Source organism: Neolamprologus brichardi, chromosome 11, assembly GCF_056152115.1.
Source record: "Neolamprologus brichardi isolate AB-2024 chromosome 11, ASM5615211v1, whole genome shotgun sequence".
Taxonomy (NCBI): domain Eukaryota; kingdom Metazoa; phylum Chordata; class Actinopteri; order Cichliformes; family Cichlidae; genus Neolamprologus; species Neolamprologus brichardi.
Window position 1 is genome coordinate 1,973,857 of NC_142114.1, and position 20,768 is coordinate 1,994,624.

Sequence of the window (20,768 nt, forward strand, 5' to 3'; positions counted from 1 at the left end):
GAGAAATAATATCATAATTGAATGCAGACAAAACAAAAGTGGCGTTATATAACACGATTGTGCTTGGGAGTGGACATTTTAAGAAGAAACAGTGTGCTTGGGTATTTGAATGACCCAGCTGTTAAGCATTTTGATTTTATATAGCCTTACTAGGAAACAGTGAAATACTGGGTGATTTCAAGACACATAAAAGAATAAAGTAAATACACAAATAAACTCCCTGAGAAGTTTCATGATCTTCTTAGCCAGCAGTCACCAATTGCTCAACACGAAATCTAATGAGCAGCTTTTATGAGCGCCGTCGCTTTTACTGTCTTAAAAGTAATACTAGTAATAAAGTAATGGTCCATTTGCTCTAGCTCAAATAAAGGCCCAAAGTTAATGAATCATCATTGTCGCTACTTTAAGTAAACATTCTCATTTTACATGAACATTTCAGCTCAGAGCCTGCAGATGGGGATCGTAAAGCTTTAACCTCTTTATAAAGATCTGGACCGCAAACACTGATATCACAAGTTCCAGGAAGACAATAAAGAAATTGTCTTTCTCGAGAGGTTATGAATCTGAACGATTTTTGTTAAGCAGATCCGTCTCCAAATCATTTGACTGTACTGCGCATCTAAGCCCAGTTAAGTGTGTTTGCGGAGATTTTATAGAGTAATTAAATCCATGTACTTTTGGTGCTGTGTGCACTCAGGGTCCACAGAGCTATTTTTATTTTCCATGGAAAGTTCCATTCGTTTTAAAAAAGGAGTGATCAACGTAACGTCTGAGGGGTTTGCTTACATTTTTGCTTCATATCAGGCGAAGCTACTCAAGTTGACAGCAGCTAGCTCATCTGTGTAGCTGATAGTCCAAATATGAACTTGTGCTTTATAAAGAAAAACAGACACATTTGATTTTACCAGTTGATAACACAGCACAGGTCTAAACTGAGCAACCCTTCAGTGGAAAAATGTATGCAACAGTCGCCCTTGCAAAACCTTTTTTCATTGAATGTCTCACACTAATAGACATTTGTTCTTCGTGGATGTGTAACATGACTCATGGAGTTATGGGAAAATACAAAGATGGTTGCAGCGGTTAACGCTAAAAGCACTAGAAAATACATTATTACTTTTGTCACATCTCAAAATCAAGCTCGTTGTCTTCTCTGTGTTCCCAGCTGTGAGCTGAGTGATTGACAGGACCGACGACATGGGGAAGCAGAACAGCAAGCTCCGCCCTGAGGTGATGCAGGACCTGCTGGAGAGCACCGACTTCACCGAGCACGAGATCCAGGAGTGGTACAAGGGCTTCCTCAGGGACTGCCCCAGCGGGAACCTCTCCATGGAGGAGTTCAAGAAGATCTACGGTAACTTCTTCCCCTACGGAGACGCTTCAAAGTTCGCCGAACACGTCTTCCGCACGTTCGACGCTAACGGGGATGGGACAATAGACTTTCGGGAGTTTATCATCGCGCTGAGTGTGACGTCGCGCGGCAAGCTGGAGCAGAAGCTGAAATGGGCCTTCAGTATGTACGACCTGGACGGGAACGGGTACATCAGTAAAGCTGAGATGCTGGAGATTGTGCAGGTGAGTCTTCTGTGTAGATTGTGGAAAAGTGTCTAAAATACAGAAAACTTCCTACCAAGGAGAACATCTAACATCACTGTGGGCTCCAGCGCTCTTCATGAGCAGAGAAAGGACGTTCATACAGATTTGGTGCTGGATGTGACTCCACATTGACATGATTTTTGAGACTAGGGCTGCTCGATTATGGCAAAAATGATAATCACGATTATTTTCACTGAAATTGAGATCTCGATTATTTGACGATATTTATTTAACAATAACAATGTATTGAATAATGACTTTAAAGATGGTCAAAAAATAATATAAAATAGTGTGCAAATACTGATAACAGTGCAAATGTTTGCAATATAAAAAATAAATGAAAAATGTAAACATCTGTGTTTAGTGAACTTTGCAGTGTTGCTCTGTGGTGCAGCTGCGACACTGTAGCAAAATTTACACACTGTGTCTACTTGATCCACGTCTGACTCCGCGAACCCATAATGTTTCCACACCACTGAAGTTTTTTTTACCTCTCTTTTCAACCAACAGCAGTCACTCTCCTCTCCAAATAACTTCTGCTTAGCTTTCCGAGCTTCTCTCGGGTCCTCTTAATAAGCAATCCCCAACCCCCGGGCCTCGGACCGGTACCGGTCCGTGAGTCGTTTGGTACCGGGCCGCGAGAGTTGAGGCTCAGGTGTTTCAGCGTCATTTTGTTATCGTTTTTATCGTTAACTCGGTTTTCCTGGGTCTTTTCACGTGTGTTATGAATAAATCTTATTTTTTTCGGTACCGGTACTAGTTTTATTTTGTTGTATTTATCCGCGACACCTTAAAGGCCGGTCCATGAAAATATTGTCGGGCATAAACCGGTCCGTGGCGCGAAAAGGTTGGGGACCGCTGCTCTTAATTATTGTGACACGTGTTCGAAACGCAGAGAGGTGCGCTCGATTTGCCACACGGAGCAGCGCGAGAGTAAAGCACGAGGGAGGGGCTAATAATCGGCTCAGTCATTTTTAATGATCGTTGAAAGCCCAGATCGTAATCGAGATTAAAATTTGATTAATTGAGCAGCCCTATTTGAGAGCTACGTCATTCAGGCCCTTATTTATTGCCAGCATTAAAATGTCAGTGTACTTAAAAGGTACACTTGGATTGATTGGAAACATTCATTGTGCTGCCAAGTAAAAGCAGTTTTGGAAACAGTCAGAGATTAATTAGCTCAGCTCCGTCTTATTTATGGCTTGTAGCCCTGTCATGATAGGAGAAGAGCAGATTTTCCCTCTGCTCCACACCTTTTACAGGAACAAATGGACCTCTGGCTCAGCCTAATCCACACTGGCTGCATCGCTTTCAGTATCCTTTTGGCTTACAGGAACTATTATTTCTTGCCCTGTCATGTTTGACTGCATGTTTCACCAGAATAAGCTACAGCGCTGGGCAGATGAGGAGGCACGTCTGTATTAAATCACACTGCTTGCTCACCTGTTGTTATTTATTAAGATAATGAAGGCAGACTAAAAAGCGCAGCACACTATGCAGACTTTCAAACGTCCAAGAAAGAAAAGGAAATAAAAGAAACAGATGAAATGCAATAAAACTCTGATCATTTTGAAATAAGCCACATTTTGTTTTTCTGTGAAAAATTCAACAGCTGCTTTCTGATCCGTGTAGCCAGGTACGGCTCACCTTTAAGACAGAAAAGCAGGATAAAAGCCGAGCGTGGGTGGCATTTCCTGCAAAAGCCTTTCGTGTAAACAGACTATTTCATGTACACACGCACAAACACAGTTTATATTTGACTTCCTTCACAATTACATGCCGGCCAGTCTCTCCCACTGCAGTTTCACTCAAATTAGTCTCATCAGATCTTCAGTGTGTGAGCCATTATCAAAACAGGCCATTTATGTTGTGTATCCTGATAATGAGGGGAAGGCGGGATGGAGGAAGAACAGGAAGCAATGAGAAGAAGCAATTATTTTTTACAGATTAACCCAAAAGGAATGCAGTGTGTGTGCATATGTGACTATACATCTGTGTGTGTTACTATGGCTCTATATGGCTGAGGAGGAGGTGACTAAAAGGAATTAAGCAGTGATATATTGGTGGATAATTGTAATGAAAGAAAAACTGATACATGCTAACACGATCTGAATAGTTTAAGGCACAAGGCAGCTTGATGATATTTGTGTTTGGGGTGGCCTCTATGAGTCATCCCATCCAGCGTGCTGTGGATTAACTCTTTGTTGCCCTAAAAATGTTCATTCTGGCATCTATAATAACAAGTGCTGTGAATATAATTGATTTTGTTTTCACCAGTACATGGTGGCTTTACTTTTACTTTCTCTCAGCACAATCTGAACCACCGTTTACACGACAACGCCTTAAACCTGAGCTAGCCAGGCTGTGTTGCTTCACCTATCATTGCTTCAAGGCTAAATTAGTCCCATTACTTTAAGACCACTATGAGTCAGACTTCACACCGTCACTTCTTTCTACACACTGACGCCATAAACCCTCTGCCCATTTTCCAGTAAAAGGTGGCACTGTTCACAAGGACAAAAGAACAGAAAGCAGTGACTCAGATGCTCGCGTCTATTCAGCTGATGTGAACATGAATGAATTTTGAAGGAGCACGTGTGAGTGCAAGTATGTTGCAAATGGTAACGCTTTAAGAAGCGCATGATTATGAAGAACTCGGTGCCATCTTAACGTTTTAGTGTCGCGTGCAGACGTGCGCGCTATGTTCATCTGTTTTCGTCTTTGGCTTGTGGTCTGGTTGAGGGCCCCTTGCCTCTGCAGAGAAGAAGCTTGCTTTAATTCAGTTTAATTCAGCTTTATTTAAATCGCGCCAATTCATAACAACAGTCGCCCAAAAGTGTTTTATATTGTAAGATAAAACCGTACATTATTAGAACAAAACCCCAACTATAAGACAATGAACAAGCACTTGGTGAGAGTGGGAAGGAAGAACTCCCATTTAACAGGAAGAAACCTCAGTCAGGCTCAGGGAGAGCCATGTGCCGTGACCAGTTCAGGGGAAAGACGAGAGATATTAGACAAAAGGCAAATCATAAGAGAGTAAGCCAGAGTTTAATAACTGCTGAAAATTACATGTATAAACACATAGGTGAGGTGAGGGACAAAGAAACACTCGGCATAAGCGTAAGCCCCCAGCAGGCTTGGCCTATTTCATCTTAACTATGGGAGGATTCAGGGAAACCTCAAGCCTTAACTATAACCTTCATCAAAGAGGAAAGTTTTAAGCCTAAGCTTAAAGGTAGACTGGGAGCTGGTTCCACAGAAGACGGATCTGGAAGCTCCAGGCTTTGCCTCTGATTTTGAAAACGTTATTTTAGAGAAAAGGTTTCAGACAGACCTTTAAAAGGAATTGCTAAAGTTAAAAAAGAATCCTTGAGTCTGACTAAAGCCTTCAGATTAGTGTGATCACAGTCACACGCTGCTTCCAGTAGAATCAGACGGCAGATCCGACAGGTGACTCATAAAGGTAAATGCATTCGTTTTCTCCTGTGTATCTGTGAAAGATTAACAGTAGTAGCCCTGCATCCAATTGCCTGTAGACCTTTCTGGTTCCCTGATATTTCCAAGTAGCACCACCAGCACCAGCTCCCATGTGTTGCTTGGTTTATTATATACATTATTGTCTAGCTCAGAATGAATTGCAATCACCTTGTTGGTCCAATGGCTGAATCTAGCACCATTATCACGTTTTAAATGTGCTTTACCAAATACGTCTAAAGATAAGACAGTGTCTTCAACCTCACATGTACAAATGGTGGCGTAGTAATGGACAAAACTGGCTCAACGTATGTTAAACTGTTAGGGGGACTTTACCCGGATGGATTTAGTGGCAGAAACACACACGAGCACAGGATAGTAGTGATGCAGATTTATATACAATGATGGGGGAATATTTACAAGGGAAGGGGCTATATACAGTGACAGGTAAAAATGTGCACGGAGAGCAGCGCTGAAAGGATGAGATGGAGCCGAGGTATGCGGGCGGACCGATGACGCACCGGAATTACCTGAAAACGAGGGACGAACAAAGTTACAGAGTACGTCGATAGCTGAGAGTTAAACTAAAAGTGGACGGGGAGAGTTGGAGAGCTTACTTGCAACACAGAAATACAGCTGTAGCGGTGGTCACAGCCTGGTACGAAGTTACTCTCCGTCACAGATCCAAAGAAGCCAACACACAGAAAACTAGGCAGGCGAGCAGGCAGCGGGACAGGCTAGAACAGGGGTGGGCAATCTCAGTCCACGAGGGCCGGTGTCCCTGCAGGTTTTAGATCTCACCTTGGGTTAACACACCTGAATCACATGATTAGTTCGTTACCAGGCCTCTGGAGAACTTCAGGACATGCTGAGGAGCTAATTTAGCCATTTAAATCAGCTGTGTTGGTTCGAGGACACATCTAAAACCTGCAGGGACACCGGCCCTCATGGACTGAGATTACCCACCCCTGGGCTAGAACAAAGGAGAAGCAGGCAGGTGATGGATCCTAAAAACATGCAGCTCAATCGCGTGGAATCAAGAGATTCAGCTTGCACCAACACGTTACCACTTATGAAAACGACAATACTCCGACACCAGACGTCCGAGATTCAGTTCCATAAAAGCGCTCACTGATGACGTCCAATGCGCCGCAGGTGTGCCGGAATGCCATCAAGCCCCGCCCCGCCTACCTGTGCCAAGAAGGGAAACAAAACCCAAGAACAACAATACACCTACCCACCACCTCCTAACATAAACATGCTGAACATCATCCAAACAGAGCCTTGTTCACTCAAGTGCAATAATCACACGAGCTCTTCTGTCTTCTTTTGTGATCATTCATATTCTCCTCTATATTCATGTGAGAATATCTTATCTTAATATCACTTGCCAGTGCTTCACTCTAAGGACCCTGTCTGTCCCCCCACTGCGGTCTTCATATTTCCCATGCACTCTCGCCTCCGTTCGCCATTGTGCCTGGGAGCTCCAGCTTTTCCCAGCTAGCTAATGCTCTCTCCTGCAGAGAGTGTGTAAATGCTGGTGATGATCATAATTATCGTTGCTGTGAGAGTAATTGAATTGGATGGATCACCGCCAGCCCGGATCATCCTTTTCAGATAATGACAGAATCTGAACTCATCAATAGTTGATATCTACCCTCTGTCGACCTTTCATCTGAAACGAGGTGCCTTCAGCAGAGCAGACGAGCACAGAGGGACGTCCATTGTCTCCACTGGCGAAAAAGCAGATGGCAGAGAGCATTCATACTAGTAATTTAAGGGACTGAACGTAATAGCAGAGTAGATGAATAGACGGCTGCTCGGGCGGATAAAGTCGCCGTGGGAAACATATTCAGCTATGGTGTGAGGGTGATACGAGAGACTCTGTGTTTTGTTTGTGTAGCTACTGCTGACCAACTCAAACGGGGCTCAGCCGGCTCCACAAATAAGTCTGACCAAGCTGAAGCCCTCCCTCACTCTTTGCATTTCTTCCTCTGTCAATGGTGCCTTTTTCACATCCTTTCCATGCAATCCTGCTTTTCTTCTCCTTCACACTTACAAGTGGCTAGGTTATAGTCTTTTTCTTTCTATTTGCCCTCACACACCTGTGCCTTTGTTTCTGGCTTCACTGGAGACATTATTGTGTGCTTGCTCAAGGCACATGAAAGAGGCTTCTCTCTCCCTGTGACATTCAGGCTGCACAATGGGTACTACTTAGATGGCTGAAGCTTGACTCTACAATTTAAAAAAAAAAGAAAGAAACCTATACAGGTGCTACAGATAAATTATAAAAAATTTACTGGCGGAGGAGGAAGAAATGCCCAGGCTAAGTCCAGGAGATATAACAAGAATCCAAAGTAAGAGTGGGAAGTGAGAGTTGATATGGAGACAGGCAATTACTGTAGGGAGGATACAGCATTTGGCAGGGTGTCATATGTGAAGAGAAAACCACAGAAAGACCTGACTTATTAAGACAAAGATTGTTGTCTTTGGATGCAGGGGAAGAAAGAGCAAGGCTGAGGAACTGGCTTTACTTCTGGTTTAGGAGGCTAACTCGGGTAAAGCCGGTGTTATTCAGTAATATGACAGGTAGCGATATAGCCTCTAAATTTATCACAGTATTTCTAGAAAATTTGCAGTAACAAAAATTGTGACTATGTAGGAAAAAATACCCACTTTTCCAATGAACAACTGTCACTGATGACACACTTCCTAATTTGAAATGTCACTCTAATGAAATAATGTATGAGCGCATTTAAAAGGAAGCTTAAGAATAATGAACAATCTCTCATTTCTATGGTAATTTCATTTTAATTGGAGATAAATTATCTGAATTTCAGGAGTGAGACAACACCTCCAAACACGACCCTTCTGGTTTTATCTATATTCGACTATTAGTCGAGGCCATGGTCCTCAGCCGGGAAAAAAAATTAATTTGTAATTGCTGAAATCGAAGACCCAGTGAAGCTAAAGCTCTCGTTGGTAGTCCTGTGTTGTCCTCCTGCTTGCAACAAAGCGAAAGATGTCTCGGCTGTTGAATGATGTCATCAGTGAAGTCGTAAGTTAGACAGGAAGGGCAGAGGTTAGTTGGTTAGCAGTGATTAAACCTTTAAAATAAGAAGTAGAAGATTGTCCTCTGGTGTTGGCTTCTTATATAGAGCCTGTTCTAAACATGAAACACACCAAATGAATCCAGTTATTACAAAAAAGAAAATATACAAAGGTTGTTGGGGCAACCAAATCGAGTGCACAGACCAGTATAGTTTGTTCCCTGATGTAAATGGTAAATGGCCTGTATTTGTATAGCGCTTATACTAGTCCCCTAGGGACCCCAAAGCGCTTTACACACCCAGTCATCCAGCCATTCACACACACATTCACACACTGGTGATGGCAAGCTACAGTTGTAGCCACAGCTGCCCTGGGGCAGACTGACAGAAGCGTGGCTGCCATATCGCGCCATCTGCCCTTCTGGCCATCACCAGTAGGCGGTAGGTGAAGTCTTGCCCAAGGACACAACGACCAAGACTGTCCGAGCCGGGGCCCGAACTGGCAACCTTCCGATTACAAGGCGAACTCCCAACTCTTGAGCCACGGTCGCCCCGTATGTCTTAAGCTGAAGCAAACAATAGTTTACTGGAAAAACCAAAAGGTGGGATTTCCAAGTATCGTATTCACAGAATCATCCTTTTAGAAAGTCCTGAAGAAAAATCCTCCACTCTCTTGGGCTCAGCGTCCTTAGCTTCACACGTCGCTTCACTTCTTACTGGCTGCTTGTAATTTGGGGATTTAGAAATGTGAGCTTATTTTACAGCGTGTTGCTTCGCTGGATTAGATGAGCAGCTAAATCCCTAACATGCAACACCAGCCCACTTTACTCACAGCACCTTGAAGGATGCCAATTAATAACAGACCCATCTCCAAAGTGAAGTCACTCTGGCTGCTTCTTGTCCCTGAACTCCCGAACTGCCCTGCCGCTTTGGTAATAGGCAGCATAACCAGCACCTATATAAAGCTCTGGCTGCACTGTAATCACAATCATCCCTCATCTGTTCACATGTCAGCTCCCATTCCCCTCAAAACCGCCTCCTTATTAGAGACAGAGTGGGCTGTGATTTCACTGTTTACTGCCAAACAGCCTGCAATGCAACAGAAAGCAAAGGAGACACAACACTGATAAATAGACTGCGTGTTGGTCTCCAAGACCAACCTAAAGCGCAAATACGCAGTCGCAGCGCGGCGAAGCAGGGCAACAAGCTGGCATATTGGAATCACTTCTAAACAGGTGGAGATACTGTGGAAATATGCTCAATAACCGGCGTGTTTGTCACCATAAATGTCCCTAATATCAATAAAGCAAATATCACAGGGACTCTCTGGGGTTTTACGCTCTCTGCTCGAGAGTGATTTCCAAACGGTGATTTCTGTTAACTCTGTCAAGGCACGCTACAGCAGGACAAAGTGGAAGTCCTTGTTGCTTTTGGTATGAATGGATGTTGAGTATAACAAGCCGAGTAAAAGCAGCAGGGATTCTGAAGGCTGAAAAGAAAAGCACTGCTAGCATTAACTAAGACTTCAGCTTTGGAAAGGAAAGCAATAAAAACCCAATTTGATTACCTGCAGTATGATAAAGTTAAGGTGTGTTTGTATATTCTGTTATATACAACCCTCAACTGGATAAGTAGTTAAGTGAAAGGACGAATGGATGGACAAACCAGGGGGTATGTCCGAGGGACAGCCAATCACAATGTTTAGTTTAAATAAGCATTATTATGAACTGCGAATTATGCAAAGCTACTCTAGTGGTGTGCAAAAGTAAGATTATGTAATTGCAAATGTGGTAACCTTTAAAAAAGCAGGGAGAGAGAGAGAGAGCAGGTGAGCTATTCAAACTGAGTTTTGTAGTAGAGTTTTTATAATGACCCAGAAAGTCTCCTAGTTACAAAAATAGAATAGACGATCTCTTACAAAACTGAACAGGTCAAAATCTTCAGCACATAGACTGCGTCAGGAATCCCTCCTTTTTCCATACATTATCTACAGCCTGCAAAACAGACCTCACACTCAGCTGTTCATTGTTTAATCAGCAGTAAAAATAAGCAATAAAGCATTCAGTAAATGTTTTTAAAAAGAGACTAAACCTCTCCAATCACATAACGCAAGATACACGCAGGCAGAAGCAGACAAGAGGTTTCAGCAGATCTGCTGCGACAATGAAAAGTCGCGTCAACCAATAGAAACATGCCGGCCAGAATCACGCCTGTCAGCTGCAATCATTTTCAAATGTGTGTGAGATTCTACAGCTGAAGGCATAAATTAGTACCCGGCTCATCTGACCTTACTGTGTGTGTCTCTCTGTAGGCGATATATAAGATGGTGTCGTCCGTGATGAAGATGCCCGAGGATGAGTCGACACCTGAGAAGAGGACAGAGAAGATCTTCAGGCAGATGGACACCAACAGAGACGGTAGGAAGTACTCTGATGTAGCATTTACTTCCAGTAGTTTTAACTTTCAGCAGATGAAATGATCCACACTTCACACAGCCTAGTTTATAAGGTGCACAAAGACTATTATTCCCTGTGTATTGATCTTTAATCTCTCTCACTGATAATTGCTTTAGGATGTTTATCACTCTGGATGAAAAGTTGTTTGAGTGATTCCATCCAACTACCACCTGATTAGCTGTCACCAAAGTCGTCTTTAATACGAGACGAAGAAGCCCTGCACTGCCAGCGCCGTTCACTTACGTCACACTTGAGATTCACACACAGTTAGACTTGGATGCTTGTGCAGCTCTCTGATGCATCGGTAACGCTCTGTGTCGTGATCCTTCGGCACAGGAGAGGCACAAATAAGGCAGGAGGAAGAGAAAGATGGATGATGGTGCTGGGTGGGGCAGTGATGGAGAGGAAAAGGGAGAAAAATGGGAGCAAGATGACGCGAGAGCAAGAGAGCGCAATGACTAAAGCATGGAAGTGTCTTTTACTTCTTGTAATGAGAATCACAAGTGGAGAGCAACTCGTGGGGAGATAGCTTTAGTCTGTCTGTTAGTGATCAGAAAAGAGAGGACCTGTCTCAACACTGCCACCTTTTGGTGAGAAGTGGAACATATTTGGATGTACCGTTCATGTTGTAAAGCCTCTGAACTAAAGATGCTACCAAATAAGCATAAGAGATTAACCCTGAAACTGTTATAATCTCACTTAAAATGTTAATGACAACACAGTCACACTTGACAGACAAATGCAGGAACGTTTCCTGTTTGAGGATTTTCTCCACCAGTGTGTTGCACTTTATCTCACACTGTTTTGGTATACATGCTTCTTTCTTCTTCAGCTTTATGCTGTGCACGCAAATATGAATCATAAAAAGATCATTTCTGTTCTGATTTTTTTCAGGCAAACTGTCTCTGGAAGAGTTCATCAAAGGAGCAAAGAGCGACCCCTCCATCGTGCGCCTGTTGCAGTGTGACCCCAGCAGTGCTGGACAGTTCTAAAGCTGAGGCATCGACACAACCTGTAAGGCTCCTTTAAGCAGTAAAATTCACTTCTGTCTCTCTCTTTGAAGTTAACGTTAAGTTAAATGTAAATTTAAACTTGAGAGTGTAAAAAAGAAACACCGATCGATTAGAGTCGTGCTGTTCGCGCTGACGGCGCTGCTGTGTGGTCGGATCGGTGGAGGGCTGAGGTTCAACCTCAGGAACAAACGCGCTTCTCCTACGAGCGGTTTTGCCTTGCAGGCAGAGAAGACGTCTGCTGGAGGGAAGCTATTCCGAGGCTGCGTGCGCAATGTAGGATGTGGGATGGGTCATCCACAGTGTCAGTGACTTTGTGGCTGCATGTAATTCATGGACTGACATGAGAGACTTTGTAGGAGGTGTCCTGGTATTTTGGAGCAGGTGCTGATGCTCAGAAGAAGCTTCTTCTTTTTAAAGCCCCCGTGTGTAGGATAGCTACAATGTTTCTGTGAGCACAGCTTCTTTTCTGTCTTGATGGTTCTGAGCTTTCAGCAGGACCTACAAGACAAACCTTCCCGGTGTCAGCTGTAACTTCGAGAGCCAAGAATCAGATAATGTGAAGAGGAGATCTGTGAGTCAACAGATGAGTTACAACAGCAATCTGACAGCAGAGTGTCACAAGATGAGGTTGTGGTGTGTTGAAATCAGTGGAGAAAGAGAAGCCTGGCAGTTCTCAGTGTTTGTGTATAGCACTGTGAGAATCATTGTCGTGTCATCATCACCTCTGCACTCTTCCCTGCAGCTGACAGCTGATGATGATTTCTGCAGGTTTCCCCAGCCGTCCTTTCTCACAGAGCTGCTGTAGAGTAGTAGCAGAACCGAACAGACTTTTTCATGCTAAAAGCTTTAAGATGTTGGAAGATTCTTCCAAATGTATTTTGCACAGAAAAAACACTGCAGACTTTATTCTCAATCACCTGGATCATATGAATTAAAATATATCAGAGATATAATAAAAAAAGGAACACTTACAACTATGTATATATATATATATATAATATACATATGATGACAGAACACAGCTTTTCCAAACATCCCAGCTTTATTTGGGATTTTGGATTACATTTTACTTGGGGCGATCGTGGCTCAAGAGTTGGGCGTTCGTCTTGTAATCGGAAGGTTGCCGGTTCGAGCCCCGGCTCTGACAGTCTCGGTCGTTGTGTCCTTGGGCAAGACACTTCACCCGTTGCCTACTGGTAGTGGTCAGAGGGCCCGGTGGCGCCAGTGTCCGGCAGCCTCACCTCTGTCAGTGCGCCCCAGGGTGGCTGTGGCTACACTGTAGCTCACCATCACCAGTGTGTGAATGGGTGGATGACTGTATATAGTGTAAAGCGCTTTGGGGTCCTTAGGACCAAGTAAAGCGCTATACAAATACAGACCATTTACTTTGCTCACAAAATTATTTTTTTTACAAAAATACAAAACTCTTCTTGCTGTTTGACAGCCTGCAGTCGTTTGTTGAAGTTTCCAGCAAGCCTCACACACGTCTCCTGAGCAATCCCAGCACATTCTTCTTTGGAGAATCTCTCAAGCTCCTCCATACTTCAGTTCACCCCACAGATTTTCAGTATGGGCTTTGTGCAAGAAAGCCATTAATGTTCACATTGGTCTTCCGGAAGTAGTTCTTCATGAGGAGTGATGTGTGCTTTGGGTCGTTGTCGACAAAGCGATGACCCAGACCCGGTTTTGCTGGTGACTGCTTGAAGTTTTCTCTGAAAATCTTCACATAGGCTTCTTTCTTCATGAGTCCTTCCACATTGAAAGGATTCCCAGTTCCAGAGTGTTGCCAAAAGAGCTCTAGTTTCATCTCATCTTTCCAAAGCAGATGTTTCCAGTAAGCATAATCTTCCTCCGTGTTGTCCTTAACATACTTGACTCAGGCTTGAAGTTGTTCTCTTCTGCAGAAGTGGAGTTTTTCTTGGTCTGCAACCTCACAGTCCGTTGCTGTGCAGAGTTCCAGTGATTGACTTATTCTGGGGACTAATAATGTTGGTTGTGATCATTTTTGTTTTTTCGGAAATAATTCTGTTCATGTGTGCAAATATAAATGCTATGCTATTTTAAAAATCCATTGCTTTAAAAAACTTTACATTTTAATAGTTGTGGCTGTGACTGACAGATGAATGTGATACATTAGCTCAAATAAATGTCAAACAACTGGCATTTTCGTGCCAGCTGAGCGTTGGATTGACCAAAGAGATCCTGCAGACTTATAAACAAAGCTCTGGATTCAGAACTAAAGCTGGTTGTGCCAACAAAGGGCAAAAAAACAATGCATCCTGTCTCCATCCTGTGAGATCGTGGTGATACCCATACGCAGACACCTTTTCCTCTCCCATCTTTAGCTGTGAATAGATGTGGACATGCTGTTATTCTCATCACTGGATCGCAGTTTGCACCTCAGGTTATTAGACTGAATTAATTAGACTGATTAAAACAACATCAAAGGATAAAAGGAATTTGACTCTCGTGAAGCAGAGAGAAGGAAACACGTTAGTCTCAATCTGGAACCATGAACGGAAATCTAACTACGGGGGGCTCTACCTGGGATAAATATTCAAACGCCTAACGAGAAGCAAAAACAACACTTCACAATAAGAAAGTAAGCTATTGCACACGACGGCAGCTATTTATGGCACCCACAGCCACCAACGATAACAAGACGCCCAATAAATGGAGAGCACGCAAATATTTTTGTAGTCAGGCTTTTGAATTTGCAAGTAAATGCTAGAATAGGTGTGTTTGCAAGAAAAAAGCATAATACAAAATTCAAGCCCCTTAAGAAGAATCCTCTGTTAAGTTCTTTCTCATCAAATGTCTCTCCTCCACTTCGCCTTATCAGCAAAACATGAAACGTGTTGTGAATCATGTGTGAGGGCCCACATTACTCCTTCATAATAAGAGCTCGCGTGTGGAAGAACACACTTACTGTTGTTATTGTCATTGTTTTGAACTTCTGGCCTCTTGTGTTGCTGCCAGTTAATAGCAGTCCAAGTTCAGCACAGTACAAAACAGAACTGAACCGACAAACCGACCAGTGAGAGAAAGTTAACACGAGGAAGCACAAAATGTACCGTGACAGTACAGCCTGTTCTGAAAATGAATTAGCAGTTGTATCTGGTAGTAATTATATTTAATTCAATTAAAACAGAATTAAATGCTCTGTTTTAATTCACTGTCACAAACAGATCGAGAGGCTCTCAGTCGACGTAACCCTCTGGAATCAAACGGCGCGTCCAAGTCACATGACCAATTTCAGACGAGCTAGCAGCAAGACGCAGCCTCGCTGAGTCTCTGTTTCAGCTTGTGTTCAATTCATTTTTATTTATATAGCGCCAAATCACAACAAAAGTTGCCTCAAGGCGCTTCATAGATACAGAGAAAAACCCAACAATCATATGAACCCCTATGAGCAAGCACTTTGGCGACAGTGGGAAGGAAAAACTCCCTTTTAACAGGAAGAAACCTCCAGCAGAACCAGGCTCAGGGAGGGGCGGGGCCATCTGCTGCGACCGGTTGGGGTGAGAGAAGGAAGAGAGGATAAAAGACATGCTTGCACTTTCAAGTGCAAACTTCAAACTGTAACAGCGCAGTTATGAGGAGTTTCATGCAGACAATAATAGACTTGCTGATGTTGTCTCTGCTGTGGACACATTTGTAACAGAAGCTTTTTAGACATTTTATCATGTGATAATGATACGCTTCAACTATGTAAAATAGTTGTAAAAAGCAAAAATGTTCTGAAACACATTCAGCGTTTTATTGTAGATGATCTCAAAAGAGTTTGGGGGTTCAGGTGTTTATTTTAGTTTAATATTGCAAAGCACTGTTTGCCACCAGTGGCTGGTGCTGCTCTCCACAGCTGCAGGGTGGGATTAGGGCTAGCACATCTGATCACTTACACCAGCGGTCCCCAACCTTTTTTGCGCCACGGACCGGTTTATGCCCGACATTATTTTCACGGACCGGCCTTTAAGGTGTCGCGGATAAATACAACAAAATAAAACTAGTACCGGTACCGAAAAAAAAGAAGATTTATTCATAACACACGTGAAAAGACCCAGGAAAACAGAGTTAACGATAAAAACGATAACAAAATAACGCTGAAAACCGATAAAAACCCTGAAAACTCTACATTTCACACCTGAGCCTCAACTCTCGCGGCCCGGTACCAAACGACTCACGGACCGATACTGGTCCGAGGCCCGGGGGTTGGGGACCACTGACTTACACCTCAAAGGGTTAACAGAATATTGACTGCAATCTTACCAATCTAGCCTGGCGTAATCTGCTCTAAAATGTGATAGAATATTCAAATATGTAGGATTTTGTTTCCAGTCAGCAAACCGGGAAAAATGGGAAAAAGATTAGAGATTTAATTTAGATATGAGATAACGTGGGATTGCATCTCAACTGCTTTTATATTACCTGTAACAACACCAGCGTGCAACACATGGTTGAAGAAGTGGGAAGAAGCCCGGAAGTGTTGATCAAAAGCGCTTCCATATTTTGAACCTGTGTGTGACTGTTGATCTTCATTTGTGTCTCCACAGTGCTTCTTTGGGGTGCTAAATGCCCACAACTCTCCACTGTGGAGAGTCTGATGATGAAGATTGACAGGATGATGAGGATGAAGAAGACAGGCCTTTCAATGTGCACTGAGGACTTTCACACAGGAGATGGCCACAGGAGCTACACTCTCCAATTTCCCAGCCCTCCCACACCCCTCCGTCAACTGTTTATCTGAAACCCTCCGAACTCCAACTAAGACTGATGTCCCGTCAGGTTATTAAACCCCACTGATTGTAATTGCATTCCTCAGTTCTCCTATAGGCATGTCCAAGTTTAAAGAAGGTTTACAGTAGGTTGTACATACGCAGTATAAACTGGAGTCTCTGTATCAGTGTCTTTGCTTGGCTCTCTGTAACCCCCCCAGGCTCCGGCCAGGGCTGCACAGAGCCTCCATCACTCTAACATGTATAATAGACAGAGTGTGCACAAGACCACGAGAGATGATGGTGTTTAGTACTGTAGGCAAGATCATTTTTATCTGCAGAGAAGACCTGTGAAGTTTGTCCTTCACTCGGAACGAGTACCGCTTTCCTCTTTTCTACTGTGAGAATGTGTGTTTGTGTATTTTTTGTTTTCTTTTTTTGCAGACTTGATAGACTTTGTTTCATATTTTGTGCTGGGCCAACAAGAACATGTGATATTACGCTACTATGCATAAGCACCCTGATCAGTAGTTTTCATTTTGTGAGGTCTCGCCGAAGGATAGAAAGCGTCCCTCTGCTCCGTTGTCTGTGTTTCGCAGCGGCAACGCCGAGGCCGTCACCGCGCGCTAGCTTGAGGCAGAAATAGAAAAGTAGTCTTAACAAGTATTTGAGTACCGTGTAGATATTTTAAAGTGCATCTCTACATTTGTATAGCAAACCCATGTAGTCCTGAGCGCTCAGTGCTCAATGAACAAACGTCGTGAAATAATAATAATAATTTTTTTTTTTTTTAAATCTTTGTTTATTTAAGCTGTGGCAAGATATCGAGCATGCAAACCTTTTTTTCTTTTAATTGCGTGAAGAACAAAACCGCTTTTTCTTCACTTTTGATGTTTTTAAAGGCAGCATGTTGAACCAGTCGTCGGGTACGGGGTGGGTAGACTAACATAGCACATATGCATGTGACTTACACGCATGTGTGTGTTCTTAGTGTGTGTTTATGGATATCAAACATGACGGTAGCGCTATTCAGCCCTGTGCTCGCTTCTGTGTCGTCAGTGTTATTGACCGAGTGTGGATCGACAAAGCTGACGCGTCTGTAGGTTTACGGAAGAAGCTCTTTAGGTTGACTCACAACATCAGTGAGGCAACTGTAAAAAAGCACGGAGCTCCATCATTAAATCACCATCCAATCGTGTCTCCAACACGGCGCCACGTGACATACCGTGAGCAGCGTCCCCGCAGTCTCACACGCAGGATAAATATCATAATTTCAATCCGTGCTCCTCTCCTTTGTCTCTCTATTCTTCACTCTGCTTTCAAAGAAAACCCGAAAAGAGAAAAACCAAACTTCTCCACCCCTGAATGTAACCCCGCCCTCCTCCAGGCCCCAGCCGAGCCGTTTCAGTAACTGCAACACGTTCCAATTAGAAAAAGCTTTGAATGTTCAGTATAATAACTGCTGTTTGTTTGTTTTTTTATGTAAAGAGAAAAAAAGATGCAGAGCAACAAACAGAGAATCACAACTACTGCAATGATACTGTCATAATGTGTCACATTTATTATTTTTTTATGATTTTTTTTTTTTTTTAAGAAAAACGCTGTCATGTGGATCGTTTCTGTTAAAACGTAAAGAAAGCATCTTGTGGTCAAGTGCCAAATAAAATTTAAAAAAAAACAGTATTGTATAAATTTATACTGTACAATTGTTCAGCGTTGAACAAAATGTTTGTAATTGTTGCATTTTGTAGGTTTTGTATGGTATATTGTATTTAGTGACTACGGATTTGGAACACAGGATTCGGTTTCCTTCTTTTGGGGTCGAATTCAAAGGCAAGAATTAAATTTACAATATATTGTGTGCAAGTAATCATGTGGTGTTTGCTTAATTGTGGAATATTGTGGAATTAGATGATTAAAGACAAACTGCTAGCTGTGTACATGTTGGCTAATAAGTGACAAGAAATGACACTGTGTCACAGTCACTCCACCACAGACCAGTGCATTCGTTTCTACTGTAAAATCTCCCACTCCACACTGTGTCACGGTGTCTGACAAAACACTCTTTAGATTTCCCTTCCAAGGAGCCAAACTTTCTGAAGCTCTTTCAAAGTTTTTCTTTTTCACTCATTTCAGTTCCACAGATCCCAGAAAGTTGATTTGGTTCATCTGGACGTGTGAGAAACGTTTTGTCACTTATCCAGAGTGATAAGTGACAAGACTGACTTTCTTCAGTCTCAGCAGGTTTCCACAACATTATAAACAGTACATTTGCAAAATGACCAACTAACAATGGGCTGCGGGGTCAGTTTCATGATCATTAATATGTAAATTGATCAGTAGCCATTAGCACTTTTAACCGAGAGTTGGGGAATGGTTGCAATCACAGCATTGTAAGATGTGAAAGATCTTACAGTATATTTAAAGTATTTAGGTTGTTCCTTTTTCACCTCAATGGCATCCTTGACTCACCACTCAAACCAGTGTTCCTACCTGCAAATAACTGTATCTTAGGCACTTTGTACTCTTGTAATCTTTAGTTGAGTCAACATAACATTACAAGATATTATTCGAGATAATCATTAATGAGGTGATTCCCAATAAGCTAATAGCAAAATGTTTGGGATATCTTTACACCTCAGAGCTCGAGATTGTTGCACATTCACAACTACCTTTCATTGCAAGGCATCACCAGATGCAATCTTTCTACAAAGCCTGACTTGGGCTGATTGCAAACACTCTCAGAGACATTGGTTTGCAAAAAATTACTGTCTAATTCATAAACATGTTGCCATCAGTAAATGAACACAACTTGAGGGGACTCAATTCAACTGGCTGCTAGCTGGTTAAATTCTGGTTATATTCCTGAAAGTGCTAATACTGCTGTGCAATGTGATGCAAAGACCACTAAGCAACTGTTAATCATGCTAGCATAGTCAAAGTAGAAACCACTGAGATGTACACCTGTAGCCAGTATTTTATGATATGACAAAAATGCCAATGGAGTCACAGATTAAAGATTTCAGTCTGAAATGAAGTGAGAGATCATCAATATTCTGATCCACAGTCACATCACTAGCATGACTACAATTACATACAATTTTTGATCCAAACTGCTCTTTCTAGGACTGTCTGTACCATTTCCCCACCTGTAGCATCCACTGAAAACTACTCCGTTCAGCTTCCTGTCACAGTTAACCTGTCACACTGAATGATTCTTGACTGCGAGGAGGAACACACTGAAGCTTTCCAGCAGGTTACAGCAGACTGATAGAGCTGCAATATTTCCTCGATAACATTCTCTGGAGCTGGCAGAAGCTCATTGATCCTGTTATACAATGTTGCTTCCAGCTGACCTGAGGTCTCCTCAAGGCAGGTACTGCTTTACAGAGTTTCTTTAAGGAGGGTTAACAAACTCTGAAATATGGCTTAGGTTTGTATGTTAACAAACACAGAAAAAGACTTTTGCAAAGTTACAAGTGCATACTCTAAATCAGCGGTCCCCAACCTTTTTTGCGCCACGGACCGGTTTATGCCCGACAATATTTTCATGGACCGGCCTTTAAGGTGTCGCGGATAAATACAACAAAATAAAACTAGTACCGGTACCGAAAAAAAGAAAATTTATTCATAACACACGTGAAAAGACCCAGGAAAACAGAGTAAACGATAAAAACGATAACAAAGTAACGCTGAAAACCGATAAAAATCCTGAAAACTATACATTTCACACCTGAGCCTCAACTCTCGCGGCTTGGTACCGGTCCGAGGCCCGGGGGTTGGGGACCGCTGCTCTAAATCAGCCCAGTGAGCTCCTTTTAGCCTGTAAGTGACACATCATAATAGCTGCAGTTTCAAATCCTTAACATGTGAAAGGAAACCTTATATATAGACACATCCCTGGATCAGTTAGTTTCCAAGTACACTGTTTGAAACCACTGTGCACATTTTGACAATAGAAATGTAAGGCTTTTGTGTAACTCATTAACAACATTTTTTTGTGCTACATTTTAAAAACCTTAGACTTAGGAAGCTAAAGAATGTGACTGCTAACATTCATTTTAAGGTCATGCTCAGCCTGTTTTATACAGATACCAATTTTTACCGTATAATTGCACTATTACCAAACAAAAGTATAATTAACCTGTAAAAATCAATGTGACCTTTGTGCATAATTAAGTATATTAATTTGATATGACCAAAATGTGTTGTGTTAGGTTACAGTGATCACAACAAAGATCATTCAATTAGAAAATAAATGAATCAATGACTGCATCCTACTTGACTGCCTCAGGATCCGTTTGGGTTTTTTGTTTGTTTGTTTGTTTTAATGGTACAGTGACATTAATACACGTACTGCAGACGTGCACTAGTAACCAGTATATGCGTTTGAATGAAAAAGACATGAATAGGATGTGTATGAATATGTATGGTGTTTTCCAATTCTTTTTCCAAAAGGCT

At 42.4% G+C, this 20,768-nt stretch overlaps 1 protein-coding gene across 2 annotated transcripts in view; it reads left to right on the forward strand.

Moving 5' to 3' along the window:
• The window catches only part of LOC102781671 (neurocalcin-delta A), a 65,373-nt gene extending 47,132 nt beyond the window's left edge, over positions 1-18,241 (forward strand). For both annotated transcript variants that reach the window (XM_087847943.1, XM_087847942.1), the window contains 4 exons: positions 1,166-1,575; positions 10,435-10,540; positions 11,474-11,593; positions 16,146-18,241. In XM_087847943.1, the coding sequence (XP_087704069.1) occupies positions 1,198-1,575; positions 10,435-10,540; positions 11,474-11,571 (582 nt within the window). In that variant the 5' untranslated portion in view covers positions 1,166-1,197 and the 3' untranslated portion in view covers positions 11,572-11,593; positions 16,146-18,241. The remainder of the gene's footprint in view (positions 1-1,165; positions 1,576-10,434; positions 10,541-11,473; positions 11,594-16,145) is intronic.
• Positions 18,242-20,768: the final 2,527 nt, after the last annotated feature.